The sequence below is a fragment of the Salvia hispanica genome, chromosome 4 (assembly GCF_029641045.1).
Source record: "Salvia hispanica isolate PSC_SH4W2 chromosome 4, Shi_PSC_v1, whole genome shotgun sequence".
NCBI lineage: Eukaryota > Viridiplantae > Streptophyta > Magnoliopsida > Lamiales > Lamiaceae > Salvia > Salvia hispanica.
In genome coordinates, this window is record NC_142695.1 from 15,254,287 (window position 1) to 15,279,838 (window position 25,552).

Consider the following 25,552-nt stretch of genomic DNA (forward strand, 5'->3'; position numbering starts at 1 on the left):
AAGTTTGTTAAAGGAAAAATAAAGACAAAAAAGTCTATTTTCATTGAGATAAATAAATGCATACATGAATCAAATCGAATCAAATTTCTTTTCTTTAATACACCACTTTTAATTTTCTGGATCTGACCCAATTTTTAGTTTAGTCAAACTTCAATAATTGGTTAACCGTTGGTAACGTAGCTAGTTCTTCAATAATTCGATTTTCAGCCCTTCAATGGATTTCAATTCGAGTTACAGTATAAAAGAAATCACCAAAGAATATTCTTAAAAATGTAAAATATTGAAATTGATCCCTTTGAATGATACCTTATCTCTGAAGCATTCACTCCTTGTATTAGGCTACCCCACATGCAAGCAAAGTGCCACCCCATATCTCTATCTCTCGTGAAATTTGAGGTGGAAACTTGCCACCGAACTCATATCCACCCCCACCCCCACTCCAAAATTACCTGACTCGCATATTTACTCTTCAACTCTGTTTAGATTTTGATTTGTTCACTCAATCTTGAACCAATCTTTTACTATTACCGTTTTCAGCTCACATGATTGGTTCAGCATTTCTTGTCCTGTTACTGTGATGCTGGAAATTATCACGTGATTTTTTATAGCAAATTGATTATTATATGTACTACTTCTAAGTTCTATTGTTGATCTAATCTGGGAGTTTATAGCTGAGTATAGAGATCTGGTTTTATTGGGTCTATCGTTTTGGTTTTCTTTCTCTGGTGTTGGAAAATGGGTGGTTCAGAAGAGAGAGTGGTGGCTGTGATCATGGTGGGTGGCCCAACTAAAGGTAACATCTTTTGCTTGATAATGATCACCAATGCCTGATTCTTGTGTAATTGTGATTTAATTATATTTTTCAATAATCATGTTGTTGATTCTGTTAGTTTGCTAGAAGAGAAAGCTAAGATTTTTGGGGAAAGATAAGAGCTTTAATCCTGTCTCTTGATTGCTTGGTGATGGTTTTGGAAATGCAGGGACCAGATTTAGGCCATTGTCACTTAATACTCCAAAGCCCCTTTTCCCATTGGCTGGACAGCCAATGGTTAATCATCCTATATCTGCTTGTAAAAGGGTATGCTTTAATGTGCATTGCCCATTGTTTATTTCACCATTTTATTGTTGATTTTGACTTATGGAATTGATGAAGTTGAGAGTATGTGAAAATGAAAAAAGGAAAAGAATTGTCTTAGCTTCTTCATTATTGTGGAGGTGAGAGGTTGACTAACTCATTTAGCGTATGTTGTTCATGTTAGATACCGAACCTAGCACAGATCTACCTTATTGGTTTCTATGAGGAGCGCGAATTCGCACTGTTCGTCTCTTCGATATCTAATGAGCTCAGAGTTCCTGTCAGGTACTTCCACTGCTATGTAAGATTGTCTCTTTTCCTCATTTATAAAGCTTAGTTTGTGACCTTTTTGTTGTTTGTTGTGTTGGAATTTTTAGATACTTGAAAGAGGATAAGCCACATGGTTCGGCAGGTGGACTTTATAACTTCAGGGATCAAATCATGGAAGAGAGCCCGGTTATTATTCTAACTCCATTCTGTTGTTGCTAACTTTAGTTTATACACTGCTTGACAATGTTGTTAATAGATGTGTATTCGGCCTTGCAGTCACACATCTTTTTGCTGAATTGTGATGTTTGCTGCAGTTTTCCTCTTGCAGAGATGCTAGGTAAAATATCAGTTTGCGACTCATTAAAAATTAGCTATTTATCTTGTGCATTACAGGCCTGAAATAGCCTATGTATATGGAATGCATATGATGTTCTTTTTGTATGCATATTGAATTTTTGGTTGATTGTACAGAGGCTCACATGAGCTACCGTGGGATGGGAACCATTTTGGTGATCAAGGTCAGCACCTCTAGTTAGCAAATCTTCATCCTTCTCGGAAACTAACTCACTATACAAATAGAGGCTGATGCTTCTTTCCTTATTCCTTGTACAGGTTTCGCCGGAGTCAGCAAACCAGTTTGGGGAACTTGTAGCTGATCCCGTTACAAATGAATTGTTGCACTACACAGAGAAGCCTGAAACTTTTGTATGTGAAAGTTCTAAGATTGGGTTACTGTCTGCTCCCATTTTGCTAATGTAATGGATGTATGCTCGGTCACATCATAACTTTCTCAACTCTATATTAAACAGGTGAGTGACCGTATCAACTGTGGGGTTTATATATTTACCCCTGACATCTTTACCGCCATTCAAGGCGTGTCCTCCCAAAGAAAAGACCGAGGTAAGCATTACCCTGAGTTCTTTATTATAATGGCTATGACTGTAGACATTCTATTTTTGGTTTGCTTTATGAAGTCGCCTGAAAATGCGATCCTATTTACTAGTGGCAGTTTTGAATTTTCTTTGTGAACTATGTTGTTCTTGACATGTTTTTATACTATATGTTTAACAGAGGTTGATGACTTGATGTATAAGTCTAAAATATGTGAATCATAATATATCGAACCTAAAGGAAGTACTCTACTCAATTAATAAGAATGTGAATCACTCTTAAAATCTTATTTTTATCTTTTTGCATCAAAAACTATTATAACGAGGCGTATGTTCTAATTTAGTCAATGTTCAAATTTCAGCTACCTTAAGGCGTGTATCCAGTTTTGAAGCACTTCAACCAGCAAACAGGTAGAATGTCTGTACTATGCAGCTAGCTGAAACGTTGTAGATTAGTTCAATACTTATTATTTAAAACCATTTCATGAAAAAATACACAAAATTTGCTTCTACATTTACATTGTGTGGCTAGAGAATCTGTTGATCTTCATTTCTGATTACCGATGTATAAACAGAAGTCTCCCGTCAGATTTTGTAAGACTGGATCAGGACATTCTATCACCACTTGCTGGAAAAAAACAGTTTTATGTGTACGAAACCACAGATTACTGGGAACAAATCAAAACTCCCGGGTGAGCTATAAATGTATATTTACTTCTTCCTCTTCCACGACACTTGTACCTTTGGATCCTATCTCATGTGACATGGTGTCGTGCAGAATGTCCCTGAAATGCTCAGGATTGTACCTCGCCCAATTCAGGCGCACCTCACCAGATCTCTTGGCTAGTGGAGATGGCACGAAGAATGCTGCAATTTCTGGCAACGTTTATATTCATCCATCAGCAAAAGTCCATCCAACTGCTAAGGTCGGCTGCAATTTATAGTGTTATGAGTAAAATGTATGCATACTCTGTCGTTTCTGATTCAGCGTTCTTTTATTTGAAACAGATCGGTCCCAATGCTTCGATTTCAGCGAATGCTAGGATCGGAGCTGGTGTGAGGCTTGTCAACTGCATTATTCTTGATGATGTCGAAATCAAGGTACTAACTAAACACTCAAATTTTAGCGATAAAGTATGCATCTTTGAATATATAAACTCATCTATCCTATCGTTATTAGGAAAACGCGGTGGTGATTCATGCGATCGTTGGATGGAAATCTTCGATCGGAAGGTGGTCAAGAGTCCAGGTATGTCAAAGAATTTATTCAACATTTTTAACAGCAATAAGCAGCCTAGGTCTGCTGTTACTTTCAACATCTACCTCTTTTAATTTCCGTATTTTATTTGCGTTGGCCGCTTTGAAAGAGGTCCTTCACGCGTCTCTTGCTCTTTGCAGCACAATTATAACGTTTATCTTACGTTTTTCAGGCCTCGGGAGACCACAACGCGAAGCTTGGGGTCACCATTCTAGGTACTTTCACCTTCCGTTAAACGATCTTTATCTCCTCCCCTCAATTTGCATCCATAGCTTATGAACAAGTTGTTGAAACAGGTGAATCAGTGACAGTGGAAGATGAAGTTGTGGTGATCAACAGCATTGTTCTTCCAAACAAGACCATGAATGTCAGTGTTCAAGAGGAAATTATATTGTGAGATCTTCTGTCAAAGCTCATGTATACTAATTATGTGACATATTGAATTTCCATTTCTAGATCAATTATTCATATCTGTTCATTGACCTCTTATTGCAAGAAGGTGTATTTTATGGTTGGAATAAATCGCTTCGTATGTTACCTTGCATCCACCATGCAGCATTAACATAGGAATATCACAATATATTACATATAGACGACCTAATTCTTTTGTAGTTGGATAACTGCGAATAAATGTATATTTCATGGTATTTGCTGGTGATTTTAAAGTTGGAGGACATGTTAAAACTTGACCACATTTTAATTTATTCCTTTAATAAAAAATAGTCTTAATTGTGGACGTGCATGAGTGTCAATGTAAAATTAGTAAAGTAAAAGATATAGACACTTAATATAAAACTAGTAAAGTAAAAGATACAGAGATAAAAAGAAAGGGAGAGGGGGTTTGTTGAAGTATTTTTAATTGGAATGAGACCTATCTCATTACAAAGAAAAAAGTTATGATAAATATATAAAGATTGATTTTGGTGGACAATTCAAAATAAAATAAAAGACTATTTTTCGTAGACAAATATATTCAAGTAATATTTATGACAATTTACCCATTTATATATTATGCAAATATATGGGGAACATTTATGATTTTATGCTATTTTCGCATCTCATTAGAGATATTTTTTTAAAAACATTAATAGATATAGACTAATTTTGATGGATGTCTAAAAATTTAAAAATACTTACTAAGACTATTTGTGGTGGACGATTTAACTACTAATATTCATGACAATTTGCCCATTTATTTATAATGCAAATATATGGAGACCATTTATGATTTTAAGCTTTTAAGCTATTTTAAAAGGAATGCTTAATTTTTTAATAAATGCATTCTAATTATTAGCCTTTCTTCTACGCATATTATAAAAATTTTGATATATCATCTTCAGGCCTATCAAAGGCCAACATATGATTTCTCTCCATAAGAGCTCCCCTTCCATAATAAAAATATAACTATTTTAAATTGAAAATTTTGGTAAATCAAAACTAAATAGCTGCCGAAAATTTGGTTTGACATATTCTTCACCCATCCAAAGATTAATTATCGGAAAATTCATGCATTAATCAAACAAAAAAATAAATTCATTACGAAATAAAGTAAATAACTAAGAAACAAAACTAACCGGCATTCCATACTCAAACAGTCAACATCCTAGAATGCATAGGTTCATAATTTCTCCTATATTCCATATGCGCCATAATTACTCCTACACTGCACATGCCATTTCTTACATATTCCTACCTTGCATACTTAAGGCCATTGACATTTTAACCACTCCTACATTGCATATGCCAACTTCACTTTTAACCAAATCACAACAAACTACATTAATTTTATTTTTATCTATTTAATACCATGATTCAATATTTTTACTCGTGTTTATACATCTTCAATTATTAATACTTTCCTAATTTTATACAATTAAATGTAATAGTGGTAGTGACCCCTATATATGGAACCCATCACTACTACAACTTTGTACAAGACCAAAAATCCCTCACCCTAAAACAACAATGTCTTCTTCTTCAATTTCATCAATTCTCTTCATCTTAATCATACCCTTCATTTTACTCTTATTCTCAACTCCCCACGCCGCCTCTTCGTCTCCGTTGATCAAGAAAATCTGCGCCAGTGTCGAAAAAGACTACGACGTCAAAATGTGCTACAAAACACTCGAAGCCGAACCAAGAGTGGCCTCCGCGAGAAACGTGTACGATCTCTCGGTCGAAATCATGAAATCGGGAATCTCGAGATCGAAGCGCACGCGCCGCCACATCAGAAGCCTACTGAGGAAGAACAGCACAAATCCGAAATTGAAGGCAGCGCTCAAACAATGCAAATCGTCGTATGATTGGGCCATAGGGTCGCTCTACAGTGGGCTCAGCGAAGTGAAAGAGGGAGAGTACCAAACGGCGACGTATGATCTTCTTCTTGCTGCGACGGACTGCATCCGTAATTGCCAACAAGTTGTGGACTCGAAAGTAATTAGAGACAAAATTATTGTACGAGGTAACAAACTAACGAAAATATTCGGGATCTCCGCAGTAGTGGCAGTTGATTCGATCGCATGGTGAGACTCATTGGTGGTTATTTTTATGCGTGACCGGTTCAATAATTGATAATCAATATTAGTAATTTTGTTGTAGTAGTTCATTTTGTATGGATTGGAAGTGTTATGTATTGTTCGTTATAAGGAAATTAATACTTATATGGCCGGTTCAAATAGTTATATTTTTTTAGAATGGGTAACTAGTTACATATTTTCGATTTCAGTATTAGCGCTAATTAGGCGACAATATGATAATCTCTTTTTCGAAATTTAATTGTTGGAGACTTGGAGTGATATTTAGGCTTTTGAAATATAATTGAGTGGCCCAAACAAACTTTCTTTACATTACATTATAATTAAATTAAAGTTTGTTGGAATGATAAAATATTTAAGAAAACAAGTACTCCCTCCGTCCCAAGGTATTAGACCAACTTTCCTTTTTGGAATGTCCCAACATGTTAGACTTATTTCCCTTTTTAGCAAAAAGCATCATTCTTATTTTATTCTCCACCTACTTTTTTTTCTCTTCTCTCCCCTACTTTTTCCCTCTCTCATACTTTACTCTCTCCACTTTAACTATTTAAATATCAATTCCTTAAATCATGTGCCCAAAAGAAGTGAGTCTAATACTCCGGGACGGAGGGAGTACATGTGAACAAAAATATTAGGAGATTTGATTGATCGGACTGAGAGCGACGAAAAATGAAAAAAAAAATCTTCATTCTCAGTTCTAATAGGTGGTGTTCGGTTTCTTAGATAAAATCAGTGGCGAAGCCAGAACTTTTACGATGGGGGCCCAAAAAGAAGAAAAAATTTAGCTCTACCGTTTTTAATAATTGCGGGTATCTCTTGATGTTTTTGTCATCGCAAGTAGTCGGAGGTAGACCCTCTAATGTTTTGCATTTTTTATCATATAGAAAATCTTAAAAATAAAAGAATGTTTTCAAATATGTAGTACTCAAGAATAAATGCATATCAAACAAATTTAATCGCTTCATGTATAATTGATATAAGCAATTTGTGATGACCTACTAAAACCTACTAGTAATAAAATTAAGTTTTTTCATAAGTAGAACAAAATTGTTTAATTATCGATATTAGAAAATAAAATGTAATTAAAAACTATTAGTTATATTACAATAAAAGGTTGTTAAAATACAATATTACTGTGTGCAAAAGTAGTTTAAAATACATTATTGACATTGGGCAAATATATAAAACTAAAACGTTGAGTGGGAATTGAATTCGGCATCTCCAGCTGGTAAGCTCTTAAGGTCGGAGACTTTGCCAACTGGGCCACCGAACTTACTAAAAATACTTTTCAAATATATGTGTTATAGTTAAAGTTCCAATGGCTGGGAGGGCCAAGGGCTCCCGTGCCCCATCGTAGCTCCGCCCCTGGATAAAATAATAGTACTGAGATATAATTTAGGATCGAGTTGTGAGTTTATTTTAGTTGGAGTGGTGGTTAGCTATGACTAATTATCTCATGATTATTCATCTAGGATTAAGTTGTAGAAATGAATCTCATGAATCAAACGCACTACATATTTAATTCAGATATATAATCTTCTAGCCCCATAGAAGACTACACAATATGAAGATTAAAAAGATATTTAAAAAAAAATTAAATCAAACTAAATTAAATCAAACTTTAATATTCAATGAAAAATTTAACAAAGATAAACTATTTTTAAAATTCATGTATAAAATTGGATAATTGAGAAATAAATATCATATAGTAGTACTATTTTAATTTACTTAGTTACCTATTTTAAGAATTTGTGAACCTAAATTTACTTAGGTATTCTCAAAATGCTTGATATTAGTGGCGATTTCAGGGAGGGTGCGACCATCCCTCCCAGGTGACCCACCACCATGGATCTGGACATAGATTTTCTATAGACGCCCCCTTCGATAGCTTCCAGCGTCGCATCCCTTCCCCCCTCAATTAGCTTCCGATAAATTTTATTTCGCCCTTTCGTCCCTCCCCGACGACCCATTACCATGGATCTGCGACTGCTTTACACCTGTTTTAAGAAGAAGAAGAAAAAATTGCGTGTTTTTGGAACCTATTTCAAGAATTTCGCCAATCCGAATGAATCATCTAGAGTGTATGTATTGAAACCAACCTAATGTTTCGATCATGAAAACAGTAAATTATAATCGGTGGCTCGGATTGTCACACTCCAATCCTTTCTGACGTATAGACTTATAATAAATAAATTCAAATTTTCAAAAGCACACATATTAATAATTTCAAAATCCAACATTTATCAAGTATATATTTCAAAATATTCAAAACTGTAGCGGGACCCTGTCACCACTCTATATACTTTACAATTATCTACATGCAAAAATGGTGAGGAGGAGAAGGTTGCCAAAACGTGTCAACCGCCGACCCTGATAACATGTGGAGTTCCTATGACTCACGTTAACCCAAAAGTTCACTGATATCTTATTCCTGAAAAATAATAGTGGTTTATATGAGCCACAACTCAGTGTATATAAATCTTACCTTTAATTTCACACACCAATATCAAACACATTCTTTCACCAAAATATATCACCGGAAGTAATAAACATCATAAATAATTTAATATTCATATGCATATGCCTATGATCCTTTTAATATTCTGTGACTGAGCAAGCCTGGTATCTGCCCGGGATTTCCATTGTATACGACCTGCAGGTTCCTTTTTAATTATTTGACCTTTCCACGAAGGCCCCTCTTTGATTTGACCTTTCCACGAAGGCCCGTCTTTGCATATATTCTTTGACCCGTAGGTCCATTATCATTGTATATGACCCGTAGGTCTTTTGCCATTGTATATCAGATCCAGAGCAAGACAGTCACATATCCTCTTTAATCTCATGACTCGAATAAATCATATACCATATATCAAACATATTCATTGCACAAATTACATATCCACATCATTTCCACCATCAATATTAAATAACACATAACCATTTATTCTCATATCATATAATTCAAATATTCACTCCAATTTAGCACATAACAATCAATCACATAAAATATGTAAAATTAAAAGTGTGATTTATACACACCTGATTACGATGAGTAAACTTATTGAACTTCTGATTCCAACTCTTGATTTATAACCCTTGATCATAAATTTCTCAGCATTTTTTTGTTCTTTCGTTTTTCTCTCCTTCCCTATCTCTTTCTTTTTTTTCATAAATATGTACAATTATATATCAAAGTTCACGTCTAACTTGCCGACTTATGCTTATTAATTAAAGTATGATTAATCCAGATGGCATGTATATAGTGAAGCTTATAGTGATATGTGTCACATATATATTATGGGATAAAGATAAATTACAACATAATTATTTAATATTCTAAATAAAAATATATATAAAAATAGAGCTTACTTAATAATTAAGATACTTGTTAAAATTCACTTTTATAACTATATAAATATTTAAGACTGTACAAATATGTATGTGTTCACAAAATACTCCCATGCACATATTAATTAACGTAATTACACATGCAAGTAATAATAATTTTATGTGCAAGTAATAATAATTTATCTCCCACTATATATAATTATGATATAATCACATATATAATATTTTATTTGCAAGTAATAATATAAATATTTAAAAAATGATGCATGTTTTGGATCATGGATGTCACAATCTTCCCCCTTTTAGAATTTTATCCGCAAAATTCATTCCTCTCTATGTTAACGTACTCAAAGAAATTTCTAACCCGTAAATAGATGTGGATAGTTCTTTCTCATCATTTCTTCGCAATTGTTTCACCTTGCGGTTCACTATATTGACATGTTCTTCTGTATAACTCAAATTTCAGAAATCTGTGTATCAGGATCTTTCAGAACATGTGAAGGATCAGATCGATACAGCCGAATCCTACTGACGTAGAAAATATTATGAATTTGTGCCAACTCTGGAGATAATGTTAACCTATATGCCTATGGTCCAAATCTTTCAACAATATCTCACAGTTCAATATAATGAGGACTCAACTTACCTTTTTGCTCGAATCGCATGACTCCTTTCTGAGGCGAAACTCACAAAAAGACCATATCAAGACTGAGATAGTAAATCGTGGATCTCTGTTAATATATAAGATACTAGAATACCATATAAGCGCTCTTGCAAATAATGATGCCAAATCTTCAAATAAAAATAATGTCGCTAATAACAGATTTTGATCAGAATAAGAAACTCCATGTACTTGCGATTGTTACGATGCATAAGCAATAAACTTTCCATTAAGTCAAAAGATAACCAAATCCATGTTTCAGCGCATCACTATAAATAACATAATATCTTGTACCAGCGGAGATAACCAAAATAGGTGACATATTCAAACGATGCTACCATTCATTAAAACTCTTTTGATATGCTTCACTCCATATAAAAGAATAATTCTGTCGTACTAACTTTATTATCAATTCAATAATAATCGGGAAACATTTCCAGTTGAAAACCAATTCAATCTTTTGTAGATTCACTTCTATTCCACGACCTGACACCACGTGTCCCAACAATACCATATGTTCTAGCAAAAACTCACATTTACTCAACCTTACAATAATCTGTTTATCTCGCAGAGAACTTGTAATACTGACTGCAAGTGATTAATATGTCCTTTTGTACTTCATGAATATAATAGTATGTCAATAGAAATAATCACTAACGGATCCAGGAATAGTTGAGTGAATTTGTTCATCAATGCCATAAATAATTGTAGGTGCAATAGTTTATTCGAAAGGCATAACCAAAACTCATAATGGTCGTACGGAGTTCAAAATGATGTCTCTGCAATATTCTCTTTAGCTATCTTCAACTGATGATATCTTGATCAAAAATCAGTACTCGAAAACAGTTGCATACCTTGAAATTGATCAAATAAGTCTTCTATTCTCGGTAATAGATATTTATTCTTCATTGTCACTCGATTCGACTTCCAATAGTATATATAATGTCGCAGTGTATCATCTTTCTTCTTCAAATATAATATTGGTGATCTTCAAGGTAAAACATTAAGTCATACATATCTCTGACAACTCTTGTAACTGTTTCTTTAACTCTTGAAACTCTAATGAATATGGTTGATAAATATAAATATAAATAAATGCAGTGCTCAATAGAGAAATATGTCTCCTGATAAGGTGAAAATCCAGATAAATCTGCACTTCCAATAAATCAAAAATCCGATCTAGATAATATAAGAAAACCTGGAGCAATATATTGATTACCGTAAAATATCACTCGACCTTGTCTCGATGATTATATTACTATTTCTTTTACTTTACAAGCTACCTTGGTTCGATGAAGTGAAAACCAATCTATACTCATAATATCAATATCCGTTGGCAGCTGAATTGAATTAACTCGCAACACATTCTCTAGAAAAATCGTCTGAACTGAATACCAGAGGTTGTATCATAGCTTGTGGGACTGATTCCCACCAAGAGTAAGTATTGCTTCAAAGAAGAGATACCCTATAATCAAAACCTTCTTCCGACATACAACTCATCTGATTGAACACCGGTTCTATCACTTTTAACTATATCACAGCCTCAGTGAGATTAGTCCCTTAAAATCAACAACTTCTACTTTTCCGAGCTCTTTAAATTTTCTACCTCTTTACCTCATCATTGGTTCATGTACTCCTTGTTCTAAAAGCCTGGGTAATCCCCATAGGATGCAACATGTATATGAGATGTTTCTACAATTAATTGACGATGCAGGGCGGCTGACCATTCTCTCCACAATAACACATGTTTATGATAATTGAAATGCAAATGAAACTTCGAACCGAAATGCATCATATGATATTCATGAATGACATGTCCCAACGGGAGTCTATCCCTGCTCTGATACCACCTAAATTGTCACACCCCAATCCTTTCTGACGTATAGACTTATAATAAATAAATTCAAATTTTCAAAAGCACGCATAATAATAATTTCAAAATCCAACATTTATCAAGTACATATTTCAAAATATTCTAAACCGTAGTGGGACCTGTCACCACTCTATACACTTTCCAATTATCTACATGCAAAAATGGTGAGGAGGAGAAGGTTGCCAAAACGTGTCAACCGCCGACCCTGATAACATGTGGAGTTCCTATGACTCACGTTAACCCAAAAGTTCACTGATATCTTATTCCTGAAAAATAATAGTGGTTTATATGAGCCACAACTCAGTGTATATAAATCTTACCTTTAATTTCACACACCAATATCAAACACATTCTTTCACCAAAATATATCACCGGAAGTAATAAACATCATAAATAATTTAATATTCATATGCATATGCCTATGATCCTTTTAATATTCTGTGACTGAGCACCTGGTATCTGCCCGGGATTTCCATTGTATACGACCTGCAGGTTCCTTTTTAATTATTTGACCTTTCCACGAAGGCCCCTCTTTGATTTGACCTTTCCACGAAGGCCCGTCTTTACATATATTCTTTGACCCGTAGGTCCATTATCATTGTATATGACCCGTAGGTCTTTTGCCATTGTATATCAGATCCAGAGCAAGACAGTCACATATCCTCTTTAATCTCATGACTCGAATAAATCATATACCATATATCAAACATATTCATTGCACAAATTACATATCCACATCATTTCCACCATCAATATTAAATAACACATAACCATTTATTCTCATATCATATAATTCAAATATTCACTTCAATTTAACACATAACAATCAATCACATAAAATATGTAAAATTAAAAGTGTGATTTATACACACCTGATTACGATGAGTAAACTTATTGAACTTCTGATTCCAACTCTTGATTTATAACCCTTGATCATAAATTTCTCAGCATTTTTTTGTTCTTTCGTTTTTCTCTCCTTCCCTATCTCTTTCCTTTTTTTTCATAAATATGTACAATTATATATCAAAGTTCACGTCTAACTTGCCGACTTATGCCTATTAATTAAAATATGATTAATCCAAATGGCATGTATATATTGAAGCTTATAGAGATACGTGTCACACATATATTATGGGATAAAGATAAATTACAACATAATCATTTAATATTCTAAATAAAAATATATATAAAAATAGAGCTTACTTAATAATTAAGATACTTGTCAAAATTCACTTTTATAACTATATAAATATTTAAGACTGTAGAAATATGTAGGTGTTCACAAAATACTCCCATGCACATATTAATTAACGTAATTACACATGCAAGTAATAATAATTTTATGTCCAAGTAATAATAATTTATCTCCCACTATATATAATTATTATATAATCACATATATAATATTTTATTTGCAAGTAATAATAAAAAATGATGCATGTTTTGGATCATGGATGTCACACGGATTGGTACCAAATTCTAACTTCTAACAAACGTGGACGTTTTTTACTTGATTTTCCGCCAACGAAATAAAAATAAATGTCATATTTATAGTCTATTTTGTGATTTTTTAAAAGTAAAAAACACTACAACAATTTTAATAAAATTTTAAAATTATAAAGCATATTCAATTGTAATACCAATAAACAACTAACATTATAAATAATAGTTGTATAAAATAATAAAAATTATACTACATTAAATTTTTAAATATGTAAGCATCTAAAATAAGAAAAAAAATATCTAGAAAAAGTTGGGAATCATAATACTGCAAAGTACTAAGTATTTTCCTTGTTTTCAGGATTTTTATTGCTTTTCCATTTTAATTAAATATCAAAATAAACACCAGATTCTAAAAATTAAGTAATCAGATTACATTCTAGACAAAATAATTTTCATACTTATTTATTCCATAGGGTTTATTCTCTTTCTATTTTTAATAGCACGATTCACTATTTTTACTCAACATCTTTGAATGATTTACTTTCCCAATTTTATTAAAATCAATATTGGAATTAGATATTACTCTGTATTTATCACCCCCAATACCACTATAAATAATACTCATCAGTATTATGAAACCCATCATTCTCCTCTATACCCTGAAGAAGGAAAACAAAAAATCTCTAACCCTAAAACAACAATGTCTTCCACTCGCATCATCGTTTTGGTACCCTTCATTCTAGTCTTGTTCTCAACACCCAACGCCGCCTCTTCATCTCCTTTAATTAAGTCACTCTGCGACCAAGTCAGGAAAGATTTCGCCATTGAAAGGTGCGACGAAACACTTGAATCAGAACCAAGAGTAGCTTCCGCGACAAACATGTACAATCTCACCGTCGAGATCATGAAATCCGGAATCTCGAGGTCGAATCGCACGCGCCGCCACATCGAAATCCTACTGAAGGAGAAGAGCGCAAATCCGAAAACGGAGGCAGCACTCAAGCAATGCAAAGAGTCGTATGATTGGTCAATAGGGTCGACCCGCAGTGCCCTTGCCGAAACGGAAGAGGGAGACTACCAGACGGCGTCGTATGATCTTAAACTGTCTGCTACGGACTGCATCAGTAATTGCCAACAAGTTGTGGCCTCCAAAGTTATTAATGACAAAATTATTGTACGAGGTAACGAACTAGCAGAATTATTCGGACTCTCCGCATTTCTGGCCATTGATCTCATCCCAACCAAGTAGGGAGTGGACTGTTTGGTAGGAGTATTTAATATTTACGTAATTTAATCGTGTTTTTTGATGACCGGTTCAATAATCGATGATCAATATTAGTAGTAGTAGTACTAATTTTGTTGATTGGAAGTTATGTATTGATCGTTAAATCAAATTACTACTTTACGTTCCAAATGCATAACATACTTTGGCAATATCGTGAGATTATATTTATCATACTAAGTTAATTACAATATGATATCCTCTATTTACAAAGTTTAATTGTTGGATATTTTCATACTGAGGCTTGTGAAAGTTAATTGAGTGACACAAACTGTATTTACATTACAGATAGTGGAAATATGAAAAGATACTAAAGACTACACGCATAATATGAATATAAAAAAAAAAGTTATTTTAACAAAAATAAATCAAATCAAACTAAATCAAGTAAAGTTTAACATTCTATGAAAATAATTAATAAAGATACTACTGTAATAAATACTATTACTAATATTTTCTAAATTCATGCATAAAATTGGATTAATTATAGTGAAATAAATATCACACTATTTTACTAATTGGTTACACATTTAAGAATGTGTCACGTGTGTACCAAATTTACTTACATGTTCTCAAAAATGCATTACGCTTAATCTAAGAAGAAAAAAGTGGCCTATTTTCGGAACCTATTTTAAGAATTTTGCCAATAGATCTCATCCGATATGAAGCATCCGTAAGTATATATACTGTAACCAACCTAATGTATCGATGTTCTTGATAGATTTTTATGTAGCCATTTTAATTACTGACAAGGTAATTCATGACAATAGTAAATTATTATTAGTGGTCCGAAAACAGCCCTAGTTGAGGTGCTAGGGTTTAAAATATGTATAAGAAAAGATATTCTTTTTATTTCTCAATGAATAATGATCCACATAAACTTCTAATTAGTATTAACTACGTCCTTTAAAAATATACTACTAATATTTTTATTTTGATCCGTTCCTTAAAAATAGAAACTTTCTATACTTTTTATTTTAAGAAACTTTTTTCTCTAATGGCGATGGACTCATTCTCAACTAAAATACTTTAATCACATTTCCTATATCTCGCTTACTTTATTAATTAAGTATCTATTAAGATCTATGTCATTTCAAGTATCACTATTTTTCAAAGACGGAGTAGTAAAGTACTAACTACCAACTTGACTTGATCAAAATAAAGATTCATAAAAATAACTGACTAAAATAAAAGATACTATATGTTACATCTATTCATATGAAAAAGATACTGTAAAATATTGGAAATCATTATGATGCGATCTGCGGCAAAATTTGGATGCAATTTTTGGGCCAGATTACGTATAAAACTTAGACATAGATATTGTGCATGACAAATCATTTAATTTGTATGCCATCCGTTTCATAGCAGTGAAATCATTTTCTTTTTTAGCAAAAATTAAAACATTTTTTCTCAATTACTTACTGTCTCTTACTTACTTTATTCTATCTTTATATCTCTATCTTTTGCATTTCCTATTTTATTTGTGTAACTTAATTCACTTAATACAATCTTTCTTAATCTCCGTACTGAAAAGAAATGTTTCCGCTACTATGAAACAGATCAATGAAGGGAGTAGTATATTTTCATCGGACGAGACATGCGTGATAAATTATTTAATAGCTACTACTCCCTCCGTCCCCCATAATTTGTCACCATTTAATCCGACACGGGTTTTAAGAAATGTAATAGAATGTGAGTTGAAAAAAGTTAGTGGCATGTGAGTCCTACTTTTATATATTAGTTTTATAATAAAATGTGAGTGAGAATGAGTTAGTGGAATATGAGATCCATTACTAAAAATGATAAAAGTGAAAGGTGACCAATTTTTAGGGACGGACAGAAATGAAAATAAGTGACAAATTTTCAGGGACATATGAAGTATTACTTGGCGTTTGTTTGTTTTATCGTTATTTATGTTTCCAAATTAAATGTCTATTCAGATGACCTCAAAACGTGAAAACAAGTTTTTGGCTTGTTCAAGTTATTTTCAAGTTTGTTAGTTTCATAAACAAAGAAAAGCATGTCGTAAAAGAATCAAATTGCATCATATTAATATCATACCCTTATTTAAGGATATTTGTTAGTTTCATAATCATAGAAATGCCGTTGTAAGAGACAATTTAAGAGTGACAAGGAAAGAATTAATAAAGAACTATCTTGGGCGGGACACATGAATTACATAATTAATAATTAATGTAGTAGAAAGAAAGAGAATTAGATTGTTTACATATTGGATTGGGCAGTGATAAATTAACAAAAATTGTATATACAAAATTGGACATTTTAGACATTTTACATCTATAATTACATTAATGACGATTAATTAGTTTGTATATCACATATTTACCCTTTCGTAACTATTTTAGGAAAAAATTAAGTTTGTTAACTAAATAACTACAGGTTTAGGAAAGTATTAAGTAGTTCTATCTTAAAGCTACATAATTACAGATAGATCAAAATTAAAAAGATGGATTCATCACATTTTTCATCATACATTTAATAAAATCTTGGGTAAGTAATTAGACAGACTCAACTTTTAAATGCTACAGTATTATACAATAAAATTTTATTGAATAAATTGACATATAAAATTTTAGTCACTAAAAGAACGTCACATAATGTATTTAAATATTTAGGATTATCATTCAACTAATTATAATTTATTATTTCAATTTTCAGTATTCTAACTAATTAAAGATTATTATTTTGATTTATTTATAATAAAAATAAACTAAATAATAATAGTTATTCAAAAAACTAACTATTTCTTTGTTAAATGAAATAGTAGCGAAATTATAAATTATAAATATAACTACTTGTAAATATACTTAATTAATTAGTTTTGTCATCCAACTAATTAAATATCATCACGTTGATTTCCTTGAATACTATACGTTTTGACTCAAAAATTATGAAATGAATACAACAATAAAAAATAAATTAAAACAAACAATCATTCGATCAAACTATTTTAATAGTATTAAATAATTTTTAAAATTGTAAATTATGAACAACCACATGTATGTACACTTAATTTTATAATACTAACATTAAACTAACTGATAATCATTAATTCAATATCTTGACGCAAAATCATGAAATAAAAATAAATTTGATATATAAGTAATAAAAATAAATTAAAACAATAGTAGGAGTATTAATTATTATTCACATCCAATTATTTTATTATTCAACAATTTTAAATGCGAATTATAAAAATGACCATATATATATATATAGTATATATAAACCCTAAACCCTAAACTCTTAGTACTCTCGTCCAACTAATTGATGATCGTTAGTCGGTTTTTTTGTGTAATCTACATCTTGACTCAAAAATTACAAAACAAACATAATACAATGTATAATAGTAAAAAATATATTAAAATAATAATGGTCATTCGCATTCAATTATATTATTGTATAACTGAATGATTAGTTAAGAAATAATGATTAATATTTTATTAATATAAAAATACTTATCGCTAAAAGTAATTAAAATTAAAAAAATTATGTATATGCTTTTGGATATTTAATAAAAAAGGAACAAGCTAAGGAAAATATTAAAGAAAAATAGCGCAAAAATAAAAAGAAAACACAAAATATATTAAATTATTATGACTATAAGTATGTTCTCATGTATAGTTGACATTTCAGTTATATAAAAAATTATTTTATTATTTGAATTTATTATTTTCATATATTGAATTATTTCATTGTAACAATATTGATGATTTACATCGCATGACAATTTGAATGAAATATTAACAAAAAAAACCCAAAAAAGTTATGAAAAAATAATATGAATGACAATAAAACACTAGATACTAAACTATAAAATGAACAAATATAAATTTCTTTTAAAAAGTAGTATAGTACTTTATTAAATTATATACTACGGAGTAGTATTTATTTTATAATTAAATATAGTAATTTAATTATGTAGCGTGTTAATCAATATTAACATAAATAGTTTAAAACCTAAATCAATGATATTTTTCTAAACTAGTACAGTTAGAAATATCCAACATTAATTACTAAGGGTAAATTAGTCATAAAATATTATCCTCAAAATAGAATTAAATTAAGGGGTATTTTGTATATACAATTGTTGTTAATTTATCTTTATCCATTCTCAAAATGCTTGACACCTATTTTAAAAGGGAAAAAATTGCTTATTTTGGAACCTATTTCAAGATATTCGCCAATCCGAATGAATCATCTATAAGTGTATGTATTGAAATCAACCTAATGTATCGATCTTGTCTAAATGGATGGTCTTAATATATTTTTATGTAGGTGCTGCAACTATTAATTCACGAAAACAGTAAATTATAGTCGGTGGCTCGAATTGGTGCCAAATTCTGACAAAAGTGGACGGTTTTTACTTGATCTTCCGCCTACGAAATAAAAATATATATCATATTTATAGTCTATTTTGCAATTTTTAAAAATAAAGCGATCACATGACAACAAAATAACCTATTAAGGACGTTTTTTTTATAAAATTAAGAATACTAATTTGTATTTCTAAATATATCACTAAGCTTCAAAAAATATCTTTATTGTTGGTGTGTCCTAGTGAAAATTAGAGAATGCAAATGCAAACATTTTTAAAAAGCAAAGGATTAGATTAATTTATCTTTAGTTAGGAATGTTTTTTTTTTCATCCTAAATTTTGTTATTTTTTAATAATTGATATAGTGAAAGAAAGAGAGTTATTCCCTCTGTCTGGATTTCTAGGGTCCCGGTTAACCATTTTTTGGTATCTCACTTTAGGAGTCTTGGTTGGAATATTTTTAAATTTTTTTTATATTTTTTAAAATTCATGTTGAATCTAAGATGAAATTCCAAAATAAGGAGAGAGTATTATTTAATTTTATAAAAAGTAATGATAAATGATCATATTAGCTATTCATATAGTATTTATTTTTATAAAGATAAGTTCTAGATGATCACATGACTCACATAAGTCACATAATATTAAATTAATAAAATAAAGTAGTATTAATTACGTTATATTAAATTAATAAAATGAAAGTATTTGAATATAAGTACTCCGTATAATACTAGTTATCAGTTAGTGGAAATAGTAAAATTGCATTATGGCTTAGAGACATTATGTCTCTTAAACATTTCGTAGTGATTTAGAGACATAATGTCTCTATGCCATAATGTCCTTATGTTTTCTTGCCATAAAAATAATTTATATATGAACTAATACACCCTTATTTCAAATAAAAGGAAATTAAATAAATAGTTATATAGTATAACCGTTTAGTTAATTATGAAAGGAAAGTCAAATAAAAGCAAATTAACTATCTTAATTAACATAGTAACTTTTCAATAACTTTGGAAAATTATAATTAAGTCATTTATTAGCTTTCTTCAAATTTGTATAACATGAAAAAAAGATCGGAATTGGCTTACCTTGAAATGGAAAATTTTATTTTATTTTATTCAGACACTAATATAAAAGTTAACTTTTTCATTGAATTTATTCATCTAATAGTCAATAGCAACTAATTATTTTATTATTAAATAATTCTCAATATTTTAAATTATAAAAATGATTATATAAATATATTTAAATTTTTAGTGTCATTATTGAACAAAATAATCATAGTTATTTGATATAATTATATTATTATTTAATCACTTTTAAATTTTACTCACTAGTAGTAATTCATATCTATTTATTTTATTAATATTAAATATTTACTTATTTAATAGTCATTCACATCAAATTATTTTATTATTAAATAATTGATAAAATTCTACTGTAAAGATATATTTCCTCTGTCTTATGTTATTCACACATTTCTGTTTTGGCTCGTTCCAAACTACTTTCACTATTTATACTTAAGTGAGAATTATAATATTTAATAATATATTATAAGTAATTAAGTGTTCTTTTGTTAAAAAATTTCTTAGTACACTTAAATACTAATTTAATTACATCAAAAAATTAATCTCAAGTTTATGACTTAAATAGAAAAGTGCAAATAACATCTGAGGGAGTAGTATATGTATAAACACTTAATTTCTTATTGATATCATTCAACAAAAGAATAATAGTCATCCACATCAAACAATTTTACTAGTAGTATTAAATAATTGTTAAATATCTAAGTGTAAAAACGATTACATGTATATATATACTACTGTCATCCAACGGAATAGTAATAGCTATTCGCATCAAATTATTTTATTATCAAATAATCTTTAAATTTTAAGCAGTAAAAAACCATTATATGAATATGTTTTAATTTCTTATTTTTTCATTTAGCGAATGAGTAATAGTCTTTCATATCATATTATTTTATTATTATAAAATAACTATTCAAATTTTAAGTTATAAAATTAACTACATGTATATATACTTAATATTTTAATGTTATCATCCAACGAAATAGTAATGACCATTTGGATCCAATTATTTAGTTAATGAATTATTAGAAATATATTAAAATTATAATAGTAGTATATTTTGCATAGTCACTAAATTTTATATTATTATTTTTTATTAAATAATTACTGAATTTTTTAAGTTATAAAAAAATACATGATATCTAATAAGTAAAAGTAAATTAAAATGATAATAGACATTCATATCAAATTTTTTTATTTGTATTATAATTATTGAATTTTTAAGACACGAAAATGATTGTGCGTCTGTACACTTAATTTTTTTAGTGTTCACATTCAATGAAATGGTAATAGTCATTCACTCATTTGCATAACATAAAATTATTTTATCCCTCTGTCCCACAGTAGTCACTCTTATTGTGACACGAATTTTTAAAAATGTAAAGAATAGTGAGTTTGAAAAGTTAGTGGAATATGAGACCAATTTTATATTAACTTTAAAATAAAATGTGAATGAAGTGAGTTAGTGGAATGTGAGACGTATTTATAATTTATGATAAAAATAAAGTGTAACTCTTATTGTGGGACGGAATCAAAATGGCAAAATTTAACTCTTATTATAGGATGGATAAAATAAATATTAAAATTTGTAAAGATATGAAAACGACTAATTATATTTATACTTAATTTCTTTGTTGTATCATTCAATAAATTAATGATGATTAAGTATTGTATCTCCTAGTAATCTACATTGTTACTCAAAAATCATGAAATACAATTAAACTTGATATCTAAAAGTAAATTAAAATAATAAATTTTATTCGCATCAAATTATTTTATTAACAGATAGCTATTGAAATTTTAATATAATAAAATTTGTTTATTTAATATTTCTCTTTGTTCCAAATTATACAAGTTGTTTCCATTTTCCATATTTTCGCTTATTGCTTGTTTATATTTCTATTTGTACTTTTTTTCAAAATTATATATCGGGCAATTCTTTACACGCTTTCTTTCTAAGTTTCAAAATTTGTTAAGTGTTATCTCCCCCTTCTCTTGATTTTATAGTAATTATTTTCTTTTTTCATATAAATTTGTTTTGTTCAAATTTACACTTTAAATTAATATTAAATTATTTCTCATCTTTTCTCTTAAATAAATAAAAGAAATAATTGTAAATATGGAGACATGAGTTCATGGAGAATTGTGTAAATGGCAAGAAAGAAGAGAGATATAGAGGAAGGAGAAATATACGACTAGAATTGAGTAACTTTCCATAATCAAGTGATTCTATAATACTAATTAACATTTTATATAAAAAAGGTAGTATGGTACATGTACAAAACATAAATTTAAATAAAAATCTAAAATAATTTGAAATGACTATTTTAACCTCATTATTGCATTATGGCTTAGAGACATTACGTCTCTAAAACATTTCTCTTTTTTTTTATTCCACTCCGTTATATTATTCTCGGATGAGAGAATCAAATTTTATGGGATGAGCAAGTCAACGTATTCAAATTTTCTGCACTACGGATGAGATACATTAGCTACTCAGACTCTACATTTAATTATTCGGATGAGCGAATCAACGTATTCAAAATTTGAATTAAAGATACATTAATTACTAAAATCTCTACATTTAATATCGAAAAAATAGACACTAAATCAAAGCACGCAGGTAACAAGTATTAATTGAGTTTCTTTTAAAACGCCCTATAAACTAATAGATGCGTTTCATTTTTATACTTATTTTATAAAAATAAATATTTAAAATGGAGAAAGTAATACAGAGAAGACTCTTCTTTATATTTTGTAGTAATACTTCATTTATTCCTGCTAAGATAATACTACATTTCTTAGTCATCTAAGATTTTAAAAATTGTTGATTAATGTGGTTAATTGGAGAGAAAAAGTTAAGTGTAAGTATTAAAAGGAGATAGAAAAGTGAATAGAATATTTTATTGGAGACAAAAAAGTAGTTGTGTATGTTAATAGGAGAGAAAAAGTTACCAAAAATAGAAATGAGTCATCTTGATTTGAGACAAATTAAAAAAAGAAAGTGTGTTATCTTAGTTAGGAAGGAGAGAATACTACTCCCTCTGTCCGTGAAATGTTGTCCAGTTTTTCTATTTTGGTCTATTCGTGAAAAGTTGTCCACTTTGGGTTTTTTTTTCTATTGTTGGTAAATGGTCATCACTTTCCACTAACTCTTTATACTCACATTCTATTATAAATGTTGGCTTTCTTGCTTGAGAAACACGATTGAAGAAACACAATTGAACGCAAGAAACTCTTGTATTGCACTCAAGAAAAGATCCACTCTCTGAATTGATTACACTATTGAAGAAGAGGGAGAAGAAAAGTGAAAAAAGAAAACTCTCGAACTAACTAACAACTTGGCAACAAACGCCTTTTATCTAAACATTCAAATCCAACGGCTAGTTGAATCGCACGGCTGAGATTTAATCTCATACAACTAAAACGCATCCAACGACTCCTGAAGCCCGGGAGCTGAATAGCTTGATTTCTTCCTTGATCCGATTCTCACCCGCTTTGGCTCAGCAATTTGTATGCAATGCTTACAATAAAACTAATATATAAATGTGGGATTCTCATTATACTTTTCAATTTACTTTTCTTCACATTTCTTAAAACCCGAGTCAAACTTGGATAATATTTCATAGATGAGAGGAGTATTTTTTTTTTAATTCTAAAGATATCTCTAATCAAGCATACTATGTTTAATTTGACTGATACATAATCATGTATTTCTGGTTGATGATTGCGATCATCACCAAAATCAATTCTACTATTGTATATAATACTAGTCAATGTTTTAAAAAATCGAACCGGTAAGTGAACCGGCGAAGCTACTGATTCACGGTTCAACTGGTCGGACCGGTTCAACCACTGGTCCGACCATTTTACTGTAACATATATAATTAAACATATATTATATAAATATATACAAATCTATAACAAGATATGGTTGAATTTTAATCAAAATTTATATTTATAACATTAAAATTGAGTGATTTACAAAATGTTAGTATTAAACTTAGATGATAATAAGCATAATGAACTTTTAATAAGTTATTAATATATATTTAAAATATTGAAACTTATAGTATATAATTATATACTATAGTGAATGATAAATAAGATTTAGTGAATGATAAAATATTAGTAGTATTAAGTTTAATAAATAATTTATACATAGAATATTAGAACAAGTTATTGGTTTTAAAAAATACTAATAAAGAATAGTATTATTAATGAGATTACTGAAATAAGAGTCCTATTCTAATGCTTATAGCACTCTAATCCAAAATCAAGACTAAATCTCCACCCTTGGATTTAAAAATGAGTGGATGAGATTAAAGCTCACAATATCTCAATAAATAGTAGACAAAATATCAACAAAAGGGTAATATCGTCATTATGTTATCATATGATCATTTTCGTGAGTGTTTTTTTTATATCAACATTGTGTATTACAAATATCAACAATATGACATTAGAATATCAACACAAGGACAAGAAAATATCAACACATTTTTATTGAGATTGGACATGCATAATATTGAGATTTTGTTTACAATATATTGAGATTTTTTGTTGCATTTGTTGAAAATAGCTGCTTATCAACATATACGAAAATTGAAATATAATTTATCAAATTTCATCACCCAAACATCGTCGGAACATATGCAATTGAGATCTCGTTGGAATCCTTATTAAATTATCTTTAATTTGATATATTTTTTGCGAAAAAATAATTTAAATTGAGAGAGTTACGTAAATTTAAAGATTTGAGATGATTTTGAGGAGAGAGAAAGTAGTTAGTTATAATTACTACATATAGGATTTGACATTAATATCCTTTTAATTTAATTAATAATTATTTAAATTTAAAATATATTACACTTGGCATTATATTAACCACAAGATCTTCTAATCTAATGGTTGAAAATTGGTCTCAATTTGGAATTGATAATTAGTTAGCAATTAATTACATCCCTACTGAAATAATATAATTCAATATTAGATATGGAAGTTTAGTTATTAAGTATAATTAAGGTTATTATTTTGTCAAAGCATGTGAAGTGGTACAGTGGTAAAAGAGCCCTAAGGTATAGGGTTTGAATCCCTTGGAGATCATTTTTTTAAAAACGCCACATAATTGAAAAAACCGGTCCATCCGGCCGGTTCAACCGGTCCAAAACGGTTCAATCCTTCACCGATTTTATATGGCGAATCGGACGGAAAGGTCACCGGTTCGTGGCCGAACCGGTTCGACCGGCCGGTTCAAACCGGTTTTTAAAACACTGATACTAGTATTATTATTTAATAATTTTTGTTATAATAATCTGCCTCAACCAGTTATCCAACCAGTCTGACCAATAGTCCAATCGGTCCATACAGTTAAATCATGAAACGGTAGCTTCGTTGGCTCCACTCACTAGTCCGTTTTTAAAACATTGCCTACCATGCATGAATTTAGGCCATACTCCCTCCGTCCGCGAATAGAAGTCTCGTT

The 25,552-nt window shown here is 30.0% G+C and overlaps 1 protein-coding gene across 2 annotated transcripts; it reads left to right on the forward strand.

Moving 5' to 3' along the window:
- The first annotated feature begins 410 nt into the window (after nucleotides 1-410).
- Nucleotides 411-4,037, forward strand: LOC125195837 (uncharacterized). Of its 2 annotated transcripts, none has more exons than XM_048094094.2 (15): nucleotides 411-793; nucleotides 981-1,078; nucleotides 1,260-1,360; nucleotides 1,453-1,531; nucleotides 1,622-1,682; nucleotides 1,817-1,863; nucleotides 1,958-2,050; nucleotides 2,155-2,245; nucleotides 2,598-2,646; nucleotides 2,814-2,927; nucleotides 3,014-3,161; nucleotides 3,244-3,336; nucleotides 3,416-3,484; nucleotides 3,666-3,708; nucleotides 3,790-4,037. In XM_048094094.2, exons 1-15 carry the CDS (start codon nucleotides 736-738, stop codon nucleotides 3,888-3,890), a joined length of 1,245 nt encoding a protein of 414 aa, XP_047950051.1. In that variant the 5' UTR covers nucleotides 411-735; the 3' UTR covers nucleotides 3,891-4,037. The 2 variants fall into 2 exon arrangements, with proteins under 2 accessions (XP_047950051.1, XP_047950050.1); XM_048094093.2 differs by having other exon boundaries at nucleotides 414-793; nucleotides 2,811-2,927.
- Nucleotides 4,038-25,552: the final 21,515 nt, after the last annotated feature.

Bases quoted from the DNA above. Each gene is read 5' to 3' on its own strand.
- LOC125195837 (XM_048094093.2), top strand. From the start codon at position 736: ATGGGTGGTTCAGAAGAGAGAGTGGTGGCTGTGATCATGGTGGGTGGC. The intron at 1,079-1,259 runs GTATGCTTTAAT...TGTTCATGTTAG, and splicing joins CTATATCTGCTTGTAAAAGG to ATACCGAACCTAGCACAGAT. The intron at 2,051-2,154 runs GTATGTGAAAGT...TATATTAAACAG, and splicing joins CAGAGAAGCCTGAAACTTTT to GTGAGTGACCGTATCAACTG.